The sequence below is a fragment of the Diceros bicornis genome, chromosome 4 (assembly GCF_020826845.1).
Source record: "Diceros bicornis minor isolate mBicDic1 chromosome 4, mDicBic1.mat.cur, whole genome shotgun sequence".
In the NCBI taxonomy this organism is placed as follows: Eukaryota; Metazoa; Chordata; class Mammalia; order Perissodactyla; family Rhinocerotidae; genus Diceros; species Diceros bicornis.
This window is the reverse complement of record NC_080743.1, coordinates 2,955,165-2,981,384: the sequence shown is the minus strand read 5'-3', so window position 1 is coordinate 2,981,384 and position 26,220 is coordinate 2,955,165. Positions and strand designations below refer to the sequence as shown.

The following is a 26,220-nucleotide window of genomic DNA, read 5'->3' as shown; positions in this document are numbered from 1 at the left end:
GGCCTGGCGCTGGCTGTGGGGCCCAGAGAGGCTGTCTGCCTTTCATGACAGGCACCAACCTCATTCCCAATCCACCCGGTGGATCCTGCTCTCATCTCCCTTCTGCTTCATTTTTAGGATTTCTCCACAGAGTGCATTTCTCAAGGGCCCCGTGGAGGCGTTGTAACACAGCTTTATTACTGAAGCAAAAGACCTTTCCCTGTCCCCACCCCACTGTGCCATCCCAGCTCCATTTCCGGGCCTCTTTGCGATCATGGGACAATCTCTCGGAGTCAGGTGGGCGCAGGCTTCACACCCAGGTTCTGGTTTCTGTGGCTAAGAGCTGACAAGACTCTCACCCCGGGTCAGGGCCGTCTTGTCTCCTTGTGTTTTAACAAACCTTCCCATCGTGTACAGTTCCCAAATGCCCAACCAAAGCACGTTCAGATGTTTACCAGAATGGAAAAGAACCATACCCCCAGGCCACCCCGGAGGCTGCAGAAGGAAGGCAGAAGGCCAGAGTCCCTCCCCCTCAGCATGAACTGTCTTCTAAGACCCTCTCCACATGGCAGTGTGCCTCAACAGTATAAAATATGGTAACATTCCAAACAGTCGTGCCAGAGGATTTTCATCTAAATGAATGTTATCTCCTTCAGAACAATCACCTTGGGAACCAACGTATTCATTCAAACAAGCTGACATGGCGCTCACATTTCTGGAACTCTTTTTCAGGCAACTGTCTTTACAGTCTGTGGCACTTTCTTTCAAAGTCTTCAGTCATAACAAATTCCATCCTTTGAGAATAGATTTGAACTTTGGAAAGAGACAAGAATTGGTTGGAGCCATGTCTAATGAATAAAGTAGGTGATCAAATCTTGTTACATCGTTTTAGGTGAAAAATGAGGCATGACTATAAAATAATGTGACTGGTTTTCCTAGGTGACCCATAAGCTGACTGGCTGAAAAATCATTGCCACAGAGGAGTTTCAAAATGCTCTGAGCACCAGATGCATCACTGGAGTGAGTATACGGTTCCCAGAGTGGCGATTTGGCAGGTACAATACTCATTTGGATATATAAGTTCAAATATGCTTGTAAAAAAAAGAAATCTGATTGCTTACACTCATGGAAAGGAAGAAGCTGTTCTCCTAGAGAAATTTGTCCCCCTTTCTTTGACAGCCTGGTCTGCTTTGGAAAAGGAGCCTGCTGAGAAAAATAGACTCATCTCCTGCAGAAAGCCTTTGCTGGCCATACCACCCCTCCCACACAGCCCCCGGCCCCCACCCTGAGGCTGGGGCTTGGCCCCTGCTCTGGGCGTCCACAGCCATCTCTTTTTCTTGGGTATCAGCTCTTACAATACCTAGTGCAGACTGTCTTTTTTTGTGTCAATCTTTCCCCATTCAACTTGAGGCTCCCTGAGAATGGGGACATCTTCAACTCTGCGTCTCCGGGGCTCAGGACGGTGCGCACAGAAGAATGGGACACTAATTCCTCTCTTGACTCAACACTTTGCCTTTGCTTCTCATGCTCTAGGGACCTCCCTTGCCAGATGTAACTTCTTCTGCCTGGCAAACAGAACCGGCCATTCAGTCCATGTACAGACCCACCCACTCAATTTTATCCAGATCCAAGGTAGACTAGGGGTCGCTTAGGGCCAAAGGCAGAGAGGGAGAGAAGGCAGAGAGAGAAGGCAAGATGGATCGACTGTTAACACGTGGGGCTTCTTTTAGGGTCATAGAAATATTCTAAAATTAGATTGTGGTGATGGTGGTACAACTCTGTAAATACACTAAAAAAACACTGAATGGTACACTTTAAATGGGTGAATTGTGTGGTATGTCAATTATATCTCAATAAAGTAGTTTTATTTAACAAGTCCTCCACAATGGGAATGTTTGTGCCTGGTTCTTTTCTAAGATGGCAGTTGGAATACATGATAGTCAAGGTCTCTTTCAAAAATCTAGTTACGTATACAAAATTAAGTTTGTCTTGCCTCCATAACTCTATCACTTGAAAATGACTGAGTGGTTTTCCCCCAATTTGAAAACCATGTTTAGGACAGTGAGGTCTGTTGGGTGCTCCTCAACATCAGTTCTCCCTTTCATTTAGCTTGACACACCCAATGTTTGGCCTGACACATAACACCCAGAATAACACTGATATTTCCCAGACTCCCTTGCTGCTAGAGGAGGCCTCAAACTACGTTTTAGCCAAGGGACATGAGTGGAACTGATTATGTGTAGTCTCTGAGAAAGGTGTGCCTTCCTTCCTCTTCTTCGTGGCTGGAATGACCATATGGTGGTAGGCGGCCATCTGGGATCATGTAGATACAGGCACCTCGATAGAGAAGGCGGAGAACAGAGGAAAAGAAACGTGGGTCCCCTTACACAACAGAGCCACCACACCAGCCCTGGGCTGCCCACACCCAGTCTGTTACAGAAAGGGTTCTATTACTATAACTTTTATTTTGTTTAAGTAACTTATTTTGGAACTCTGTTATAGCAGCCAAATCTACATTTTAACTAATGATAAAATTTGGTATTCTGGACCAAAACAGAATCTAAAATATGTGGCAATGGCATACTTTTTAGGCCATGCAAAAATTGTTACCACTGCTACCCTGGAAGGCAGACCACTGGCCAATCAAACCTGCAGCTCCAGGCAAATGGCCGGGAGAATTGAGACATGAGTGTTTGTTCTCTGCTGCTTGCCACAACACAGAGAGGAGCTCAGGCAAGGACTAGTCAGTCTGCAGACAGAAATGGAGGTGACAGATACGCTAAGGGACATTTTCTTCGACTGTGACCCGCAAACCATGTTGCCCATGTCCAGTGATGTGCAGCACTGCAGAGTTGAGACGACCACTGTTTACGTGGCCAAGCTGAAGTGGCTATACACGAGGCAGCAGGTGTAGCAGAGAAGGCTGTGGCCTCACACCTTTCCCAGGATTCCCACCAGACAATGGGAACTAGCCACTCGCAAAGATCCAGTTAAGGATCCTGCCTTCTCACCCAGCCCCGCTCTTCCTACTGTCTCAAGGTGGCCATCCGGGATGGAGAAACCAGAGGAGGGACAGAGCACAGAGGCCAGAAAATCAAAGCCCAAGTTTTCAGGCTTCAAAACTGTCTAGATGAGAACTTTCACCATGGTTCTCAGTACCTGGAACTGATCAGAACAGGCCAGAACCCTAATAAGCTTTTGAAATAACTATATACTGAAAGAAACCATAAACTTGGTCTGCAAAAGAAACCCCTGCCCTCCACCTCCCGACTTTCACCAGCAGGAAGCAGGATGCAGAAGCCGCACAGCTCCCAAAAGGGCTCTCCGGACCTCCTCCCCAGTGTCCAGCACTAAGTGAGCATGAGGATGGAAAACAAGCGAGTTTCTCCAAAGGGCGGCACACGGCTCACTGTGGACCTGGCCCACTACCAGGGCGGGGAGTCTGCACCCCCGCCAGCAGCAGAGTGTGAACACTACGGTTGGTGACTGCTCTGCTTATATAACCATACATATTTATTGGAAGGAAAGTGGGGTTCCTCCCCTGGGAAGAGGGATGCGTTTCATGGGTGGGCAGAGGAGCAGGCATGGTCTTCTGCGTGGCCAAAGAGGTGGCCCATGGCAGAGATTTCTAGCTGCCCTCCCTTTAAGGTAGCAGAACCACCTATTTTTAGCTGGCCACACCTCCCAATATAAAGTTTACACTTTTCAGCCCTTCTTGCAGGTAAGTGTGGCCTGCATGGAAGATCTAATCAATGGATTGTGAGCTGGAGGGAGGTGTGCAATTCCCACATTGTTTAAAGCACTTGGCTCCATCTTTTCCCCGTGCCCCCTGGCGGAAATGTGGATGTAGTGAGAGGAGCCATCTGCAGCCAGGCAGGCAAGGACAACACCTTCCAGACGGCAGAGCCACCAGACTGAAGGAGGTGGGGTCCCAACACCATGGATCTACCCACTAGTCCTGGCCTGCTTACACCCAGACTGTTCCACAAGAGAGAGAAACACTTCTCTCTTGTCTAATCCACTGTTGGTCTGAGTCTCTGTTACAATGCTGAACGCGTGCATTTGTATAAATTACTGGACTTAAAATACAGGCTACGTGGTGTGCATCAAATACACCTCAGGAGGCACCTTAAAATGTCATCTTCCAGAGCAGCCAAAACTGAGCTACAGCGGGAGGCCAGGCCTTGACATGGAACTCTAACAGAGATGCCCATGCAGGCCCAGTAGAAGCCACAGGGCATCATGCTCCGAATCGCATGTGCTGAACTGTGAGTGCCATGCTTCTCATGTGCGCAACTCTTGAGCAGCAGCAGGAATTTGCAGTGTGGCCACATCACACAAGTATCTATCTTGCACAAATTAACCATATATAACCGACTGGGAGAGGAGGGGGAAGAGTGCGATTTAAATAGCATGGGCAGTTCTGCCACCATCTCACTCAATGACCACATGCCCTCGGTCACTCTTACTCCCCACACACCTCTCAAGGTATAAGCAGCTTGCTGTGCTGAGTGTCACTCTGGAATTTAAAAACATACATATTGCGTTACACATTTTGCCAATGTGGTACTTTCCTAAGGGATTTTAAGGTTGATTTTGACTATACTAAAGTTTCACCTTCCACTCTAACCCAAGAACCCATCCCAATGATAAAATGTGACTTCCCTCTCTTAACTGGATGACTGTTAATGACTTGCCCCCATGGAACCAAGGGAGGCCAGCCAGCTGGTCCTAGAATTATACTCCACTGGTCCAGTTTTCATTTTTCACGTGAATCATCAAAGGAAGAAAAACAGTCCTGCCTTGATGTGGAATTTGCCTCTTCCTTTACATTGTGATCCAGCTAATAGCAAGAAAAGTGGCTTTGATCCAAGTAGCAAGGTCTGCACGTTTCTCCACTCCAAACGCTCAGTCACTGCTTAAAACTTCACCCGGACCAGCAGTGTCCTCGGCCACTCCCAATCGGGTTCCACCCCCAAACAGGTTCCCAACTGCGAACCTGGAATCTGGAACATGGTCCTGGGGTGTCCGTCTTGTTTTCCACTGTAACATCTCTTATGATCTAGGAGCAGAAGGGGCAGTTCCCAGTCTCTTTTCCTGACGCTGTGACCGTGGGCCTGGGACTCCTGAACTGTCTGCTGTAGACAGGAAATGAAGCAATGCACGCAAAGTATCTTGTAAAATGGAAAACACGAGGTGTCTTTAGCATGGTTGCTTCTTGTACGATATGAAACAGAAATACAGAGTTGGGGTGTCTCCAGCCTCCCTCTGCGACCTGCTATGCTCTCTCTCATCTGGTTCCGCCTGGAACATCCTTCTCGCCTCTTCACCTTCAGGTCTGGGCATGGGTGTCACCTCGGTGCTCCCTCTGCCTGAAGCAGGAGCACCTCTTGTCTGCTCTCGCCGTCACTCTCTGACTGATCTGGCAGCAGTTATGGTTTGCTTGCCTGTAACCACCCGCCTCCAACACAAACCTTCTCGACTGTGAGTCCCAGGTGGGTGAGGACTGGGCATGTCTTCTGCTCTGCTTCATCCCAGGAGACAGTTCCGTTTAACTGACAGGTTGATCCTGAGGTCCCCCCAGGGACACACTGGTTGGTGTGGCCCCAAAATGGCTCCTCACCAGGCTGACTAAGCCCACTGGACTCACACAGGGAGTAGCCATTTCCACTCGCTCTTTAGCAGCAGAGGCGCCTGTCAGCACATTGGAGCTCAGTGTAAGGGACTAATATTCGATCAGAATCAAATGCTGACCCTGGAGTCCGACCATGTGGTGGCCCGAGGGAGTACTCCTCGGGCTGAATCAGTCAAGCCCAACAGCAACCAAAGACAGACTCACGAATTAGTTGCCAAAATGAGCCGTGCGGTTTATATCTACAGGAAAACAGATCTCACCCCCCTGCAGGCCATTAGCAACAGTTTAAAAGGAAGAAGCCCAACTGGAATCTGGGAAGATCCTTATATTTTATGGACGGTCACACCAACCCGGGGTGGTGTAAACTGGTATTTCCCAAAATCGTCCTGGGGTCTTCTCGCAAACTCACAGGACTTCCTTTGTATATTAAAAGCTCCGAAAAGTCCTACTTAACATTGCCCAATGCAGTTTTCCCAAACTTTTAACCAGGATATCATCCAACCCCTAGAACTACGTGCTTTGGGATATACTTATTTATGGAAAAGACCAACTGGATGAAATATCAGAAGACTAGAGTCCTGGTTCCAACTCCACCACTCACTAGCAGGTTGGACAAGTAGACCAATCTTTCTGTACAGCACCTGTCTGTCACATTTCATCTTTTCAGAAACACTTTGGGGTACTCATGAGGAGGAAAAAGGAAAGAAAATGTTTCCACTATGAAAACATAATGTTCAAGGTGTCTCGGATTCATGATCAAATCTTTACTGGCATGACTTGATTGGCGGTCCCACTCTGTTCATTCAGGGCTCGACTAACCTTTTCTAGCTTATTATGTCTCAGGGACTCAGCTGGGTAGTGATTGGGAGAAGCATTGGGAAGGGGATTTCCCACAGGTGAAGTTAAAACACACACATACACACACACACACACACACACACACTCAACACCTATCTGCATACCCCAAGGCAAAGGCACACTCTTTTCACCCTTTCCAAACAACCCTGTGGGACCGCCCCTTTGAGATTTTCCCCGTTGAGGATACCAGTGAGAAAAGCCTCAAATCCTCCCAGCTGAAGCCCTCGGTGAGCCTTCGATTACTTAACGCACTCAGCAGCTATTTTTAAAAGGTGGCTCCCAACTTCGAGCACAGCTTCAAGAGCAAGAGAAGGACTGGATAAGTCTGTGCAGACTTCAAGGGAGAACGGATGGATCAGTTCAAACTCTCCTGCTTAACTGCTTAAAGATGTAGCCCATGCAAATCACCCTCCTGAAAGCTCTTCTAAAGTCCGAAGGGGTCCAGAAGACGGCACTGTGGCATAAAAATTGTTCTGAGCTGAAGGCGTTTGAGAATAGGCATTTTTCCGAACTCCTTTATTTGCCTAAAAGCAGAGCCTCCTCACTTGTCACAAATCCCTTCCCTGGGAGAGGTTCTCAAACCAGGGGAGATTGACTCAGCACCACTCCTAAACAGATATTATCATAAAACTATCTTACCTCCCCCAACCATTCTCTTAAGGCCTCATTTCTCTTTCCTAAAAGTCATTTCTTTTTCCATAAATGCCCTTTTCTCCCGACCCTTCCCCTATTAAGATGGTATATAAACTCCAAATTCTAACTGCCTCTTTGAGTCTCATTTTTCTGTGAACTTCCACAAACACTGTAAAAACATGAATAAAAATCTATCTTTTCTCTTGCTGATCTGTCTTTTGTCAGTTTAATTTGCAGGCCTTCATACAAAAACCTAAGGTTAGAGGAAAAGTTTTTCCTCCTCAAGTCCAAGAGAGCAAACAAACTTATTGTTAAATATTTGATCAATGTTGATTATACCTATTATCTTAAGATAAATTTACAATACAGTAACATTTGTAATATACTATATATAAAACATACTAAACTATATGTATACTGGGACCCTTTGTACAATGAAAATTCGTACATTTGTTTATTTGGAACATAACTGTACAATGTGAAATGACTAAACGCTTTATCGTTCATATTTAACTTTCCCTCTGCTTGAAAGTCTTTTCACAGAGACATCGGCATGGCTCCCTCCTTCATTTCACTCGAGTCTCTGCTCACACGAGGTTCATCAGAGGCTTTCCCACTCAGCGCACTAAAAACAGCAGCCCACCCTCCACTGCTCTCTCCTTGACCGTGTTCTACTTTCCTCAAGGGTTTATCTGATACACGTATCCATCCATCATCTCTCCCTCCTAGGGCCCTGCGGCTCTGGGACTTTGTTCAGGTCGCTGCTGTACCCGTAGGGCCCAAAACAGGGCCTAGCACACAGCAGGTGCTCAATAAGCATTTACCGAATTAATGAGTCACTCTTCCCTATCAAATCCTGTTTACCCAAAGAAGCTTTATTGTGAAAAGGGAAAATGTTTTTCTTTTTAGTCTTTAATGTTCCCTGGGCGTTAGATTTGGTTAAGAGAGAAAGAAAAAGGAAAAAACATTTTTAGCAAGAGCATTGTGAAGCCAAGAAAGAGAAGCTCCCAAACAATCTGATTTAAATATTTCACGTAACAAAGATTGTTGAGTGGCTAAGTGCCCGGCTGTAAAAAGCAGTCTTACCCATTCCTCCACCTTACCTTTCTGCTGAAGGCGGTCCCCTCTTCTGTTGGCACACTATCCACTCTCCAAGACACAATTCAAGTTCCCTCTCTTCTTCCCCCAATCCAGATTGTTCTCTCCCTTATCTGAACTTAGCACTAAGTTCTTTGCATGTGTGTTTCTTGTGTCTAATCTCCCCCAAAAGATTGCACAATCCTGGATGGAAAAGGACAATAGCTTATTCATCCTGGTATTTAATGCCAATCAACATCAGGAAGTGTAAACAGGGGAGCACCATCATTCATAAGCCCATCATAATTAAAGGACTTTTTTTTTTAACATGGGAGTTACAGCATATTAAAAAGTGACCCAAAGATGCTTCTCTGCCAAGCCGTCTCTGACCTAAGGACATCAGCTTTTAAGTAAGGGTAGTAAGGTGCCCCACCTAACACCAATTGCCTGGAGTCCCAAACGCTCCCCCTCTTGCCCAGTGTTCTTCCATTTCCTTCTCAGAACTGTGTCCAGAAACAGGTCCCTTCACCTGTGTTTGCAGCAGGGCCTCATGAAAGTTCAGAAAAGAGCGATCCACCCCAAGTGGGAGACAGTGGAGTTCCCCCACTTAAGCCCGTCTGGTTTGGTCTGAGAACCCGAAACCCTTAATCTCACATCATGTATTTGACGCCCATGTTGGTGGGAGAAGCACCTGACACTGAAAGGGGGTCCTCTGTTCAGCTCAGGGGTTCTTAACTCAGATCCTTAGACCACCCCCCCAACCTGAAGAGGTCCATGGGTAGAATTCAATGGGGTCCACAAATTTGAATGGCAAAACAAACAAACAAAATCTTTATTTTCATTAACCTCTAGATGAAATTTAGCATTTCCTTCCATTATGAATGTTGACAACAAACCACAGAATCATCATTATTATCATCACTTCTAATACTACTACCGCCTGGGGCTTCATCAGCAATAGAAATCACAGATATTTTCATATCAGACAATAGTTATCACAAAGTACCATTCACACTCATCACTCAAGTCAGACCATACCAGACTCTCCACTAAATCCTGTGATTTAATGTGTCAAGAAAGAAGCAAGCATCTTGCTATATCACAAATTTGGCCAATACTTTGATAAATGTATTTCAATATAATTTTTATTCCCTTTGTAATCCTTTGTATTTTATTTTACTTATTTGAAAATAACATTACTCTAGAAGGGTCCCTAGGTTTAACACAGGAACCCACCATGCAAGAACCCTGTGAACCAATGAAAGAAAACCCGCTCACTCACAGGTCCCCACGAAGCCATTTATCTCACTTTGCTGAAGATAAACTATCTTTCAAAATATCCAAACATTCATTTACTTGTGAGTCTGAACTCTCCCCAGTTCCTAAACTGGCTGTTTGCAGACCACTGGGCCCAAGAGTGATTCTGGAGACCAGGAATGGTTTGAACGAAGGAGTCTGCCCCAGGTGTCGCCCAGACTTTCCTGTAACAGGGGCCATAAGTCCTGTTTTCACCTGGGCTAACCCAAGGTAGGTTTCTGCCACTTGTACCCAACGGCGTTGCGACTAACGCAGAACCACTCTATACTGGCTGGGGCCACTGAGGGTCCGAGGAAGGGGAGAGACAATGCTGACACCTATGGGGGTGGGGAAGAGGGGTTAACATCTCCTCAGGTGGCTGTGACTAACTCAGTGTCCCCGGGGCAGCAGAGCGCTGACCACGGAAGCCCTGGCCCAGGCCCACCTGAGGCTTCCCCACAGGCGTCATTCCAACAGCTTCCAGGTGACAAGGGGCTGCCAGGTGACTTTAGATGTCACATTCAATCCTCACAAGAGCCTCTCTGGGAAATATTACCATTTCCAACCTTGACGGACAAATGGGAAAAAGGACTAGAAATTAAGTAACTGGCCCAAGAGAACAGTTTCCAACTCCTCTGACTTTTATTCTTTCTGCCCAGAGTTCCTCCCTCAACAAACCCACCTGAGGACTCCGACTCCTCCTTTCCGTCTCAGTTCAGGCGACCAGCCCTCTGTGAAGCCTCCCTCCCCTCACCGTGCTTGCCCCAGGGCGGCCCGCAGGCTCCACTGGTACCCAGCACATACCTCTGCTGTAACACCTCACACACCTGGCCTGCCCCTGTCTACCGTCCCTTCCAGACTCACTATTTCCTGAGCAGGAACAGTGTGTATCTCATGAACTTAGCACCACGTCTGACACAAGTAAGCACATAATAAATGTTCAATGAGAATAAATTTATTGGTCACCAACTCTACACGGGTCTTCAGTGCTGAGATACACTTAATTTAAAGTGTATCCCACACACTTCACAACTCACAGTTCGGGGCAATGGAACAAGGATTCACTGAACGCTACATTGTCCTAGGTAGGCAGATACCGATAAACCACAGACTCTGTCAAAGAAACCTACTGTCTAGTGGGGGAGTGTCATGTGTAAAGGGATACTTGCACTGGGACTTGGTTAATCTATTCTAGAGCTACCTGCGGGGAAAGAAGCACTTCATGGGGGAGGAGAGCCGCAGAGCTGGGTTGCTGGGGAAAGCTTTCTGAATGCTACCTGCACTGAAGCACCCCAGAAGAGAGCGGGCGGCATATTTAAGCCCCTGGTGAGCAGAGAGAGATAAAGAACAAAATCAGAGCAGCAAGATGAGGACAGAAACCTTGGGGAAGCCAGGGCGTGGGAAGGCCAAGCAGTCATGGAGGAACTCTCAAAAGTGGGAGTAGACTCAGGAGAGAGCGAGGAAGGCAGGGGACGGGAACTTTACAAGAGTGCAAAATCAGCATGCCCAATGCAACAGAGAGGTCGAGGAAGATAAGGCCTAAAAAGTGTTCAATGGGGTTATCGACCCAAAAGTCATCAGCAACCTCGGCAAGAGCAGTACCAGCGGAGCGGTGGAGGAGGCAGAAGCCAGACGGCAGCAAGGTGGCGAGTGGACGGGTGTGAGAAATCAGGGATGGTGAAAGCAGACAACTTTTACAAAGACCGCTAAAAGGCGGAAAGCAATGAGGTTTTAAGAACATATTTTTTTAGTCTTAACTAATTTTTTCCTTCCCACCCCACACTACTCCCAATGGACAATTTTCCACTTGGACTCCTAAAATTCCCACTATGCCATAAGCGCCTCAAGGAGTCTTGCGTCTGAATCACCTTTTCACGCCACACATTTCTCTGTCCATGGTATAGGTGTTTGCTGAACAAATGAATGAAAGCAAATTTAGATAGGTAATAACAGGGAAACGAAGGAATCTAACAGAAAACAGCTACTGTTTGTTCTTTCAAAGGGATCTGTGGTCGTCTGAAAACTCAGGACGTGCAGAACACAAACCCAGACAATCTGCTCTTATTGACGCCTATAAACGTTTGACCCGGGGAGGCAGCAGCAGGCTGGGCCCCGTTCAGATTCTGGAGACTACTGGAAAACAGATCTTTAGATTTAAGGGTCCCCTCATCTCGGAAGCTGTTCAGGTTCTTGGAACTGGCAGGTCTGTCCTGGATTCGCAGTGCTGCCACTGCAGTTCCTGTAAATTCTTTAACCTGCCTAAGCTTCAGTTTTCTCGTTGGCAACTGGAAGACGCCCGTAATAGCATCCACCCCATAGAGGGGCAGGAAGACGAACAGACAGCAAGCGAAGGGCTTCTCATGGGGCGGGGCAAAACGGCACTCGATATGTCCATCAAGAACGATAGATAAAGCACTACTAAAACGAATACAATTATTATAAAGGGAATACGTTCTAGACGAGTAAGTCAAATCTTGTTTTAAATACACAAAGAAAACGTGGGCATGTTTTTGAAAAATCTGTTAGAAAATATTTTAGGAAAGTGAGTGAACAAATAGCCCCGATTTACCTATTTTATAAATCCCCAATTTCGTGTATCAGGCTTGCTGAAAAACCTACTCAAAGTTTCACCTATTTGAGCGGACCTGCCCAATTCAGTCAGTTAACGATCCTTAGCCGGGGGCGGAACCACGGTGTTGCACTAATTTCCTGGCGTGCCACGACTGCTTGCATCAGAGCGCCCCGGGCATGGGCCTCGGTTCTCAGGAAAAGCCCGCTCCAGCCCCGCGGTGGAAGCCATCCAGAAGCACCACCGGGCAAAGACCAGCCTTTTCAAAGCTGCGCCCCAGGCACCAGGCCGCGCAGGGGCTGGGGCTCCGTCCCGGCGCAACCTGAGGGGTGGGAGCGAGGCTTGGCCGCCGCCTGCGCCCCCCGCGGGCCTGCCCTCCGCCCCGCGGGCCTGCACCCTTTCCGGGCGGCCCGGCCCCCAGGCGTCGGCTCGGAGCCAGCAGGAGCGCCCGCCCCGGACGAGAATGGCAGGCAACCGGGCGGGATGCGCGGGGCGTCCCGCAAGGCGGCGGCCGCGTAACCTTTCCCGGCGAAGGCGGCTACGCTCCGCGCTGTAACCGTATCTTCAGCGGCGGGAAAGGTTACTGTAAATGTCAGAGGCCTCGGGAGGGGAGCGGAGGGGGGGAGGGGGAGCAGGAGCGGAGGGTCGGGCCGCCCAAGGTCAAGCCCAGCCCGGCCGCCCGCGCCTCCCCGCCCAGAGGGTCAGGAGCGCAGCTCCGCGGGCCCCGCGGCCACCCTCCGGCGCACGGCGACCCCGCGGGGCCTCCAGGCGGGCCCGGCGGGCGCGGGGAGCGGGGTGGAGCCTGGGGCGGAGCCCGGGGCGGAGAGCGGGGCCGCGCAGAGCGGCGGCCGGCGAGCAGCGGGCGCGCGCGGCCGGGGCGCGGGGGGCTCGGCCCGCGTCCTTACCCCGTTGGCGGCGGCGATGCGCACGATGAGCTGGATGGCCTCCTTCATGTAGAAGCGGCCGTCCCCGCCCACCACCAGCGTGGCCTCCTGCCGCCGCGCCGGCTCCACCGTGGAGACGATACTCTGGATGAAGTTCTCCGCGTAGTGCGCGCTGCTCTGGAACACCTTCACGCGCTTCCGCAGCCCGCTCGTGCCCGGCTTCTGGTCCGGGTACGCCTGGGTCTTAACCGTCACGATCTTCACCATGGTGGCGACGCTTCCTGGCCGAAGGGACTCTGGCCGGGGGCGGCCGGGGCTGCGGCTGCGGCGGCTCTGGGCGGGGGCAGGGCCGGTTCTCGGGGCCGCGCTCGGCCCTCCCCCTTAAAGCGACCGGGACAGGCCCTCCCCTGCGCCAGCCCACCTCCGGGCAGATCCGCAGGGAGGGAGAAGGCGCGCGCCTACCTCCGGGCCTGCTGTGAAGTGGGTGGAGCCTCTCTGATTCACCCTCCCCCGGGAGCCAATCCCCTATAAAGTGAAATCCGCCGCTCCTCCCCAAATGGAAGGGCAGAGCTCCGGGTAGGGCCCGGTCGTAGGGCAAGGACTCCAGGCAGGGTGGGAAAAACACAGTATGTCGATTTCCTGTAAATGACTTCCTGGAAACCTCTTCCGAGGGGTAGAAGTGCCAGCCTTAGCTAGATTTCAGGACTCCTTGTTCTTTCTGTTCTCTCCAAATATCAGGGTATTTGTGTTAGAAAAAGGAGTCAACTCCAAAGATCTGATTCGACCTGCTACTTTCAGTGTGTTTACTGATGGACCACACACTACTTCCGCTGGTTAGGGTAGGTATACTAACAGCTAAGGTTTACTGAATATATTGTTTCTAATCCTTGCTAAAGCACGGGTTTAATTTTCCCTATTTTATGCTTACAAAACTGAGATTCAGAAAATAAAATGGTTTGTCAAGGCCACAGAGATAAATACACGCGGGAGGCCAACGGGGGCGGGGGGGGGGCCTCAAAAGCAGGGATTTTATCATGATTTACCTGCCATGTCACCAGGTTTGACAACTAGGGAATGGACAGGGAGGGCTTGATAAATGGAGGTACTGAGTACTGAGTCCTTACTGAGTGAGGTAGGGCTGAGTGTGATTACCATGAAAATAAGCCAGTTACTCATGGAATAGAAATTTGGTGAGAGATCAAGGACTGGGGTGGCCAGACGGGTTCATGGAGGATACAGGGTTGACGAAAGGGACTGGGTTATTCAGTAGGAATCTTGAGTCCTTCCTTTTGGTTTAGCATCTCCTGTGATTTGGTGAGGGCGTTGCCTTCTCTGCTGGAGAAATGTGTCATTTTGGTGAAGTGGGAAAAAGCCACCGCTTTCCCCCTACTTACAAGATGTGTGACCTGGGGAAAGTTAGTTAATACCTGTGGGCATCCATTTCTTTACTATAAAATGGCCATAAAACCTATCTTAGAGAATTTCTGTGAGAATTAATGGGGTTTTGTATGTCAGTATTTCTCAGTCCTGGATACACAGTAGAATCACCTGAGACACTTGTGAAATGACCTGTGCTCCGGTCCAGACAGATCCCATCACAGTCAGCTGATGTAACGCAATCCCCCAGCATGGAGCCTGAAACACAGAGGCCCTCCAAAAATGTCAGCTCCCCTTCCCCAATTCCAAAACCAGAGGTTATCGTTAACCTGTGAATTTGATTATATGCATGCCCCTTTAGTGGTTAATTGGTAAATCTTGACCAAGCAGGGAGGCTGACAGATGCATAGACCGCTGACTGTCAGAAATCAAGTGTTGATATACGTATTGACACAGGTGTTATGTAGAGAAAGTATGGGCGTTGATATAGTCCCTGTAGATGAGTTTCAGGAGCAGATAACATAGAAAACTGAATCCTGGACTGCTGGTACTGATTTCCTATATTTACGCAGAAGTTCACAAAGCTTACAGAGTAGTATCATCTTGTGAATTAAGTAGTATAATGAACCCCATTTTATAGACAAGAGATTGAAGACAGAATGGTGAATGTAATCAAGGTTACCTAACTCCACAAAATGAAAATGTAGCATGGAATCACGGAGTCTTAGGAAGACCGACCTCACAGAGTTGTGTGGATTACATTAGACACTGCATATGGAGTTCCCAGCACAGCACTAAGTCCTCAAGAAGTGGTAGCTCATTATCATCATCATCCCATGGTTGATTTCATCCCATCTCTCTATGCTCTTCACTATCTTTGGAACTAGGATGGGGCTTTTCACTGAAGAGGAATTGTTCCGTACTTCTCTCACCTTAGAACTTATAACAATTAGCTTTAAGTACATAACACACCACTCTAACACTTAGTAGCTTAATACAGTCACCATGTTTTATTATTATTGCTCCTGGTTTTATGAGTTACCTGGGTGGTTCTGCTGATCGAGGCTGGGCTCCGCTGCAGATGGTCCCCACAATCCCTGCCTCCCGGTTAGCCATGACTTTATGTAATCCTCTTGTATTACTTTTCTTGCTGTGTGACAAATTACCACAGACTCAGCAATTTAAAACAATGCCTGCTTGTTATCACAGTTCTGTAGGTCAGAAGTCGGGGCGGGTCTGGCTGGGTTGAAGGCTCAGGGTATATATATATAACAGGGCTGAAATCGAGGTGTCGGCGAGGCTGGGCTCTTGTCTGGAGGCTCTGGGAGGCATCTGCTTCCCGTTCATTTAGAGTGGAGGAGACACTTCCTTGCAGTTGTGGGTCTGAGGTCCTTGTTTCCTTGCTGGCTGTCAGCCAGGGTCCCCTCTGCTCCTAGAGGCCACCCACACCCAGTGCTTCTCATGACTCCCTCCTCTGCCATCAGCCAGAGAAACTCTTGCTTTTTAAGGGGCTCGCATGTTTGGATTAGATGTACCTGGATAATCTCCTGTTTGCCACGTAATGTAACAGTCACGGGAGTGAGATCTCATCATATTCACTCAGAAACTGACTTGTAGAGATTTCTACGTTGTAGTGTGGAGAAAAGCTGCGAGTGATTTCTGTTCCCTCGTGGGCAGCACTGACATAGGAAAAGAAGCCACGGGACCTGAAGAGCCCATACAAACAGAAGCGAGGGTTCTTGGCAGTGCGGACCGATGACCAAGAATGAGACAGGATGATGGTGTGCCTCCATGGACATTTGGTATTGGAGGCCAGAGAGTCTTCTTCCCCACGCTTTGGCACTATATAAGCTAACTGTACTTAATGGTAGCCCCACATGGCCTACCTCAGTCAAGTGAAATAGAAATCAAGATGAATTCTAGAAAAATAAATATTATTTCTTGAACACATAACTCTGGACTGAGATGTGTATCTGCTCATAGAAATCTAAGTCTCTGCCACCCGAGCAGAATGGGGTTTTGAAAACATTGTTATAGAAAAAGTAAGTTGTCTTTCTTGCACAGTGAGATTGTGGTGAACTGTGTACCCCTTTCATCTGTTTAATGATTCATTTTTTTTCATGTTTATACAGTATATCAACTTTCATTAATTAATCCTAGTAAAAATCCAAGATGCAGTCAAAGATTTAACAAAAGATATTCTAACTCAGAATTACTTATAGTATGTGCTTAAGTAAATAGTATCACATAAATAAAAGAAACAAAATTGTATATATAGTATTATCGCACTTGAGTGTGTTTTATTTAAGAAACAACACACATGCAAAGGACTAGAAAGAAATATATTAAGATATATAACAATGATTACCTCTGGGCTGTGAGATAGGGTAATGTTTATTTTATTCTTTATGCTTTAGCTGGATTTTTCATGTTTTCTGTAGGGAATCTGGATTGTTTTTATAATAATAAAAATACATTGTTTTTTTCCTTTTTAGTAACTCTTTTAAGTGGTAATTCTCATGTTATTTCATTAATGAGTTATTCTTTATCCTTTGGATGGTATTCATTCATTCACGTATTGATTCATTCACTCTACAATTTTTTTAAGTTGAAATACAATTGACTTACAATATCCTATTAGTTTCAGGTGTAAATACAAATATGTTTCGAACTTCTACTAAGCACCAGCTCTTTAAAAGGTGTTAGGTGAACAAGTCAGAATGATCCTTGCTCTCACAGAGCTGGCAATATGCTGGAGGGGGCAGATACCGAATAACAAATCATAATTGCAGTAAGTGCTACAAAGAAGTGTAGGTGCTGTAAGAAGGTCAGTGGGAGGATCTAGCATTGGAGGGAGTCAGGAAAATATCCTGGAGGAAGTGATGTCTAAGCTGAGGACTGGGAGGATGAGGAGTAGTTGGCCAGGTGAAGGGAGGAGAGCATTTCATTCCAGGAGAGGGAACATTAAGGGGGAAGGTTTGAAGTAAGAAGGAAATTTAGTGTCATCAAGGATTTAGAAGGCAGCCAGTATAAATGGAACATAGAAACTGAGGGGTAGAGTGGAGGGCTTGATCATGTCAGGCCTTCTAGATGGTGTCAAGCATTGGGATCTTTATCATAACAGCAATGAGATAACAAAAGGGTGTTTTTTTATTGTGGTAAAATATACATAACATAAAAATTACCACTTTAAGCATTTTTAAGTGTACATCCAGTGGCATTAAGTACATGCACATTGTTGTGCGACCATTACCACTATCCATCTCCAGAACTTTTTTGTCATCCCCAACTGAAACTCTGTACCCATTAAACAATAACTCCCCTTCCTCCTCCCTCGGCCCTTGGAAACCTCTATTCCACTTTCTTTGTCTACGAAGTTGACTATTCTATTCTCATATAAGTGGAATCATACAGTATTGTTCCTTAGCATAATGTCTAAGGTTCATTTCTGTTGTAGCATGCCAAATGGTTTTAAGCTGAGGAATACCGTGATCATAATAGCATTTTTAATAAATTGGCTGCTGTATGAATGAATTAAAGGAAAAAAAAGTGGATGAAGTGAAACCTGATAGGCAGATGGAAAACTGGTGGATTGTACTAGGTTGAAGTCAATAGAAATAGACAGAAGTGAACAGATCCAAGCTATTTTTAGAAAGTAGAGTCAACAGGACTTGCTGATAGATTATATGTATTGGGTGAGTGAGGAGTGGTATCTCCTAGAAGTCTTGGACTGGGACTATTATAAGAGGTGTGGGGTTGGAGGGTAAGTATGGCACGATCATGAATTCTGTTCTGGACATGTAAAGTTTGAGGTCCCTGTCACGCATCCAAAAGGAGGTACATAATGAGGTGTTAGAGCTTAGAAAAGAGACCTGGCCAAATGATACAAATTTATAATCCATTAGCATATAGATGGCATTTGAAAACATGAGAGTGGATGATATCACCTAGGGAGAGAATATAGATTACAGAAAATGAAAAAGAATCGACACTGAGCTCTGAGAAACTCCATTTAAAGGCCATGAACTGCAATGTAAAAAAGTTAGGCTTTTCTACCGTTGAAAGAGAATTTCTTTAGGAACATCAACCCAGCAGGAAAAGGACTTAGATGTGTTCTTGTACATGCCTTCCAGACTTCCACAAACCTGAGCTCAAATCTATGAGGTTATATTCAAAGGAAGATCTACTTCTTAAGGCAAGTTATTAATATGCCATTTAGGAGCCTTCCTACAAGCCAAATTATCCAGAGTTTTGTTAGGTGTAATCTAGGTCAAGGAACAAGCAGTTGGCAAGTCTATGAAAGGCTTGAATGATTTCTCGGCCTACGTACACAAATGTGTGTAAATGGGAGATGGGTTAAATCCTGGCTAGATACATGTACAATGCTTGGTCAAAGCCCATTTCCAAATACAGTGGACAGCTTTACCTTCACCCTTCACAAATCATCATTTGCATTCCAACATTAATGATTTAAAGAAATGTGTTTACCACAGGACATCAATCTTTGATGACTGCAACAAATAACAAATGGTATGCATATGGAATTGATAATGAAAAAGGCATGTATGGAATTGATAATGAAAACTCTGGATGGTGAAGTGGGTGATCTAGTGGCGTTAGCCATTTAACAGTCATTCGTTACATTATGACTGTTACCAAAATAAAAAATACTGAAAAGTAATTCATTAACAACATGTAGGCAAAGTCTCAGAAAGTACCTCTATTGTTAAAAACAAAACAAAACACGACTATATTTGTGTACACCACCAGCTTCCTACCTGGTGGTGTGAAGTGATGGTGGAATAGTCTATGTTGAGAAATACTGGGATAGTCTCCAGTTTAGGCCTAGAATCATCACCCAAATCTCTCTCCTACCCGAGAGTTCTCCTAGGCCTGAAAGGTGGGCTCTCAAGTAAGAGAATTCTGATGGAATAGGTAAGTTATCAATAATCTCCTACAAGAATTTTCAATTATTTGTAGCTGGCAAATAACTAATTGATGATTCCATATGAACCCATACAAATTGATGCTGAACAATACTGCAAATGTCATTTTAGTTCATTTGTTAAATCTAAATCATAGGTTTTTCCTGGCTGCAGATTTAGTTCATTATGTTGAATTTTGATCTATTTGTAATTTGCTGAAATGACTAGTTCCTACACATGGAAGCAATATGAAACTATTTAATGTCTGTTCTATTTATATCCATAAGTTATTCAGGTTCTTAAAACTTTTTATTTGAATAAAATTAAATGGCTATCTGGAGTCTGTAATTCTGAAATTAAGTTTGTGCCTGTGCCAAAATAATAATAGTTTCTGAACTCAGGTTTCAGTGTCAAATGGTTGGTTATTCATGAAGCTCTATGTGAAAAAGATTGATATATGATAAATTGGGCTTTTTCCTTAGAATTCATTTTTGGAATCTACTATAAAGGATATCAGTCTGAATTAATTTATATGAATATTTGATATGAAAATATTAATATTTTAAATGGCAAAAAGATAAGATTTTTAAAAATACAGATTATGAAGGACATTTTAAAAGAGATAACGAATGTCTTCTGCTATCCCATTTCATCCATGTTCTTGATTAAGGAATCAAGATGCTGTGGTAGGCTAAATAATGGCCTACCATTGGCCTACCAATGGCCTACCATGTCCTAATCCCTGCAACCTGTGAATGTTATATAGCAAAAAAGGACTTCGCAGATATAATTAAATTAAGGATCTCAAGATGAGGAGATTATTCTGGATTATTCAGTTGAGCTCTAAATGCAATCCTAAGTGTCCTTATAAGAGGGAGGCACAGGGAGATTTGACTACAGAAGAGGAGAAGACAATATGACCATAGAGGCAGAGACTGGAGTGATGCAGCCACTAACCAAGGAATGCCGCAGCCACCAAAAGCTGGAAGAGGCGAGAAATGCATTCTCCTCTAGAACCTCTGGGGAGAGCACAGCCCTGACTCTGTGACTTTGGCTCAGTGATATTGATTTCTGACTTCTGGCCTCCAGAACTATGGGAAAATAAATTTATGTTGTTTTAAGCCCCCAAGTTTGTGACAATTTGTTACAGCAGCCATAGGAAACTAATACAGATGTTTTAATTTTATGGAGGAGTATGAGCCAGAAAACTCAATGCCTGATTCTCTAGAGGCCTAAAGTGTGACTTCAGGTGGTCAGCAAGAAACAGAATAAGAAGGCTCTCCTAAGGCTCTACCAATGAATAAACAACAGGAAAGCCTATCAGGTATAGCAAAAGTAAAAAAAGGAATCAAGAAAATCATGGAGGTAATTATTCCAAATTATTATTTTGCTTAAATTATCTGAATAAATTAAATTAAAATGTTTTTTTTCTTGAATTGTCTAGGAAAGAGTTCTCTGTTTCATCCACTATGCAGAATTAGATGCAACATACTGTGAGTGTTCTGTATACCACCTTGAGATTCTAAATACTCCCTATCACAGCTAGCTTAGACTGGTGTTAGCAATTTTTCCTTATGAGTGAATTGTTTTGTTTATTCCCGTGACATTACTGACTCTTGTAGCTCCTGTTATATATTTTTCTTTATTTTGAAGATATCTTTGAAATAATTTATATTCATTGCCCTCACTTACTCTCCTTTCATCCATCCATCCCTCCATTCAAACCATCTATGAAATACTAAACACATAGTACAAGATACTTAGGCCCAGGTTAGTCACCTAAGATAAGATCCCTCTACTCAAGGAGTTTAAAATAGGAGAGTCCAGACATGTATACAAATTAATAAAATATAAGAAACAAAGTATAAGCAATAAAAAGGTATTGATTTTTTTTTTCTGTGAGGAAGATCAGCCCTGAGCTAACATCCATGCCAATCCTCCTTATTTTTTTTTTGCTGAGGAAGACCGACCCTGAGCTAACATCTATTGCCAATCCTCCTCCTTTTTTCTCCCCAAAGCCCCAGTAGATAGTTGTATGTCATAGCTGCACATCTTTCTAGTTGCTGTATGTCAGATGCTGCCTCAGCATGGCTGGACAAGCGGTGCATCGGTGCATGCCCACGATCCGAACCTGGGCCGCCAGTAGCAGAGCGCATGCACTTAACCACTACGCCACGGGGACAGCCCCCAAAAGGTATTGATTTTTAAAGCTACTATTAGAATAAAAAGGTCTCAAATCAATAATCTAAGCTTCTACCCTAACAAAGTCAAAAAAGGGCAAATAAACCCAAGGCAAACAGAAAGAAGTAAATAATAAAAATAAAAGCATAAATCAATGAAATTGAAAACATAAAAATAGAGAAAAATCAATGAAACTAAAAGTTGGTTCTTGGAAAAGATCAATAAAATTGATAAACTTCCAGCAAGACTGAAAAAGAAAAAAGCGAAGATACATTTTACGAATATCAGGACTGAAAAAGGAGCTATCACTACAGACCCTATAAGCAATTTAAAAAAACCTCTATACACATAAATTTGACATCTTAGATTAAATGAACCAATTCCTCAAAAACCACAAACTACACCCGCTCCCCCGCAAGATGAAAGAGATAAACTGAATGGTCCCATAACTGTTAAAGAAATTGAATTAGTACTTAAAAAACTCCAAAAACTCTCTGCACTCAGAGGGTTTCAATGGCAAATTTAAACAAACATTTAAAGAAAAAATAACACAATCTCTTCCAGAAAACAAGAGGAGGGAACATTCTTGACTTATTTTATGAGGCCAGCATTGCTCTGATACTCAAAGCAAAGACATTACAAATCAAGAAAACTACAAACCACCATCTCTCATATTCATAGTCACAAAAATGCTCAACAATGTACTAGCCAATTGAATTCACAATATATTAAAAAAATAGCATATCACAACCAAGTAGAGTCTACCCTGAGAATGAAAGGCTGGTTCAATATTTGAAAATCAATCAGTGTAATCCACCATATTAACAGTCTAAGAAAACAGTCATAAGAAAAATCATATGATAATGCAGAAAAAATATCTGACAGAATGCAGCATCCATTCCTGATAAAAACTCTGAGCAATCTAGGAGTAGAGGGGAACTTCCCCAATCTAATAAAGGGCATCTACAAAAACCTCTTCAGCTAACATCATATTAATGGTGAAGGACTGAATGCTTTCCTCCCTAAGACTGGGAGCAAGGTAATGATATCCACTTTCGCCATTCTTATTCAATTTCATTATGGAAGTCTTAGCCAGTGTAATAAGGCAAGAAAAAAGAAAAGGCATACAAATTGAAAGAAAGAAATGACACTGTCCCTATTTGCAGATGACATGCTTTTTTGTGTAGAAAATCCCAAGGAATCTACAAACAAAAAACTTCTAGAACTAATAAATGAGTTTAGCAAGAGTATCAGGATATAAGACCAACAAATAGAAACCATTCATGATTTTATATACTAGCAATGTACACTAGAAACTAAAATTTAAAAACAATACCATTTACAATAGCTCATAAAAATAAAATATTTAGATATAAATCTAATAAAGGATGTACAGGACTTGTATGCTGAAAACTATAAAATGCTGATGAAAGAAATAAAAGAAAACCTAAATAAGTGGAGAGGTATACCATGTTCATGGATTGGAAGCATCAACATAATAAACATGTCAATTCCCCCCAAATGATCAATACATTTAACAGAATATCAATCAAAATCCCAGCAAGATTTTTTGTAGATATAAACAAGCTAGTTCTAAAATTAACTTGGAAAGGGAAAGAAACTAGAATAGCTAAGGCAATTTTGAGAAAGAACAATAAAATTGGAGGAATCCTGATTATAAGACTTACCATATATAAAGCTATGGTAATCAAGACAGTGTAGTATTGGTGAAGAGAAAAACATACAGATCAATGGAACAGAATAGACAGTCCAAAAATAGACCCACACAAATATATGAGTCTATACAGTCATTTGATTTTCAACAAAGGAACAAGAGCAATTTAATGGAGAAAGGATAATTTTTTCAGCAAATGGTGCTGGGATAACTGACATCCATATAAAAAAAAAATGAACCTCAACCTAAACCTCATAACTCATACAAAAATTAACTCAAAATACGTCATAGATATAAATGTACAAAGTAACACCATAAAACTTTCAGAATAAAATAGGAGGAAATCTTTGTGACCTGGGGTTAGGCAACAACTTCTTATACTTGACACCAAATGCATGACGCATTAAAGGAAAAATTGATAAATTGGACTTCATCAAAATTAAAAACTTTGCTCTCCATATGATATAGTTAAGGGAAAGAAAAGACAAGCTATAGAATAGGAGAAAATATTTGCAAATCATATCTCCAACAAAAGATATATCAGAATTTATATAGAAGCCTCAAAACTCAACAGTAAGGAAAAAACACAATTTAAAATGAGCAAAAGACTTGAAGAGATACCTCACTGAAGACGATATATACTGATGGTAAAGTAGCATATGAAAAGTTGCTCAACATGATTAGCCATCAGGGAAACGCAAATTAAAACTACTATAACATAGTAGTTTTAATAGATATACCACTGCATATCTATTAGAATGGCTAAAATATACTGACAATACCAAGTGCTAAGGAGGACACAGAACAACTGGAACTCTTACATTGCTGATGGAAATGCAAAATGGTGCAGCCACTGTGGAAAACACTTTGGCGGTTTCTTAAAAAGTCAAACATACACTTATCATATGACCCAGCAATCTCACCTCTGGCTATTTACCCTACAGAAATGAAAGCTTATGTTCACATGAGAACCTGTACATGAATGTTTATAGCAGCTCTATTAATATTGCCCCAAACTGGAAACAACCTAGCAGATGAATGAATAAACAAATTGTGGTACATCCATATAATGAAATGCGACTCAGCAATAAAAGGAACTGTTGACACACACAACTTGGATGATTCTCAAAGGCATTATGCTGAGTCAAAGAATTCGGTCTCTAAAGGTTACATACTGCATGATCCCATTTACATGACATTCTCAAAAACAGAAAACCATAGTGATGGAAAACAGATCAGTGGTTGCCAGGGGCTAGGGGTGAGTGTGTGTGTGTGTGCGTGTATATGTATGCATGTGTGTGTGCGTGTGCGTGTGTTTGGGAGAGGAAGGGGAGGAGGATGTGACTATAAGGGATAGTAAAGGGAGTCATTTGGTGATGGAACTGTTCTGTATCCTGATTGTGGTGGTGGTTAAATGAATCTACACGTGTTTTAAATTACTAGAAATGTACAACCTTGCCCCTCTCAAAAAAGTTCAAATTTATTGTATGATAATTTTTTGATATGAAATATTAAATGTTAACTAGACTTGTGGTGATCATTTTGCAATATATACAAATATTGATAAAAGGCTGTGTCACCTTGACCAGCTGTTTCTCTAACAAATCTTGTAATCCACCTTAAGTAGGCTGTGCCAGTATTAGGAAGCAGTAGAAAATACGTTTCTTAGATTCCTTAGTTTGTCTTTATTTTCCTTATTAAGAGAATGATGCCTATGAAGGCAACTCAGCCAAAGACTCAGAGAACCTCCCCTGTAATGAATGTCCAGGCCTTTGCCTTTTCAAGGAAAGCCATAGGCAAAGAAACAGTAGGCCTCTACCTCAGTGGTTCTCAAAGTGTAGTTCATGGAACCCTGGTAGCCTAAACCTTTTTAGGGGGTGCACAAGGTCGAAACTATTTTTTAATGCTGAGATGTTTTTCCCTTTTTCACTGATGGTGCAAAAGCAATGGTGGGTAAGGCACCTTAGCATGAATCAAGATGAAGGCACCAGATTGCACTGTGGAGATTATATTCTTTGTTGGCCCACACTTATAACTCAAAAATAAATAAATAAATAAAATGCCAGTTTCACTTAATGTCCTCATTAAAGCAGTAAAAATTATTTTAGCAACTCCCAACCCATGCCTACATATCGTATTAATCCACTGTGTGGTGGAGAGGAAGAACTCATAAAACACTTCTGCTGCATTCTAATGGACATCGGTGTCTCGAGGGAAAGTGTTTATTTGAAATTTGAATGAGCTACCTTAGCATATGACACTGTTTTTACTTGAATAAAACAAAACAAACAAAAAACCCTCAGCCAAAAAAGTATTAGTTTTAACATAGAGGCTCAAGAAGTGGAATAGTTTCTTCTGGATTGGAGAAGGATTAACAGCTTCTTGAAGGATGAGGCATTGAAAAATGTCACAATCTGTCTTCTCTGATGAACTCTCTCTCTCTATATATTTTTTTGTTTATTGCAGTAACATTGGTTTATAACATTGTATAAATTTCAGGTGTACATCATTATACTTCTATTTGTGCAAAGATTACATCATGCTCACCACCCAAATACTAATTACAACCCATCACCATACACACGTCCCGAATTATCCCTTTCGCCCTCCTCCTTCCCTCCTTCCCCTCTGGTAGCCACCAATCCCATCTCTGTCTCTATGTGTTTGTTTGTTATTATCTACTACTTAACGAGGGAGATCATATGGTATTTGACCTTCTCCCTCTGACTTATTTGACTTTGCATAATATCCTCAATGTCCATCCAGGTTGTCACAAATGGCTGGATTTCATCATTTCTTATGGCTGAGTAGTATTCCATTGTGTATACATACCACATCATCTTTATCCATTCGTCCCTTGATGGGTACTTAGGTTGCTTGATGGACTCTATATATTGAGGGTGGGAACAATGTCTAGCTTGTGCACCTCTGGAGATGCAGTAACTAAAGCAATGCTCTTTACATACTGGGCACTCAGTAAGTATATGGTTAACTGACCTATTGCCTATGATATTAATAGGCAGAGACACAATATAGGAAATTCTGGGAAAAGTGAAAAACATGACAAATGCCTGAAATTTCCTCCCCCGCCCTTTTAAATCCCTCTTATTCCTTCAAGATCAAAGTTCGTC

General features: G+C 43.8%; 1 protein-coding gene across 1 annotated transcript in view; it reads right to left on the bottom strand.

Annotated features, from left to right (window-relative positions):
- PGM1 (phosphoglucomutase 1) overlaps positions 1 to 13,287 on the bottom strand; it is a 60,794-nt gene extending 47,507 nt beyond the window's left edge. Inside the window, exon 1 of the mRNA XM_058538213.1 lies at positions 12,953 to 13,287. Within this exon, the coding sequence (XP_058394196.1) occupies positions 12,953 to 13,198 (246 nt within the window). The 5' untranslated portion in view covers positions 13,199 to 13,287. The remainder of the gene's footprint in view (positions 1 to 12,952) is intronic.
- Positions 13,288 to 26,220: the final 12,933 nt, after the last annotated feature.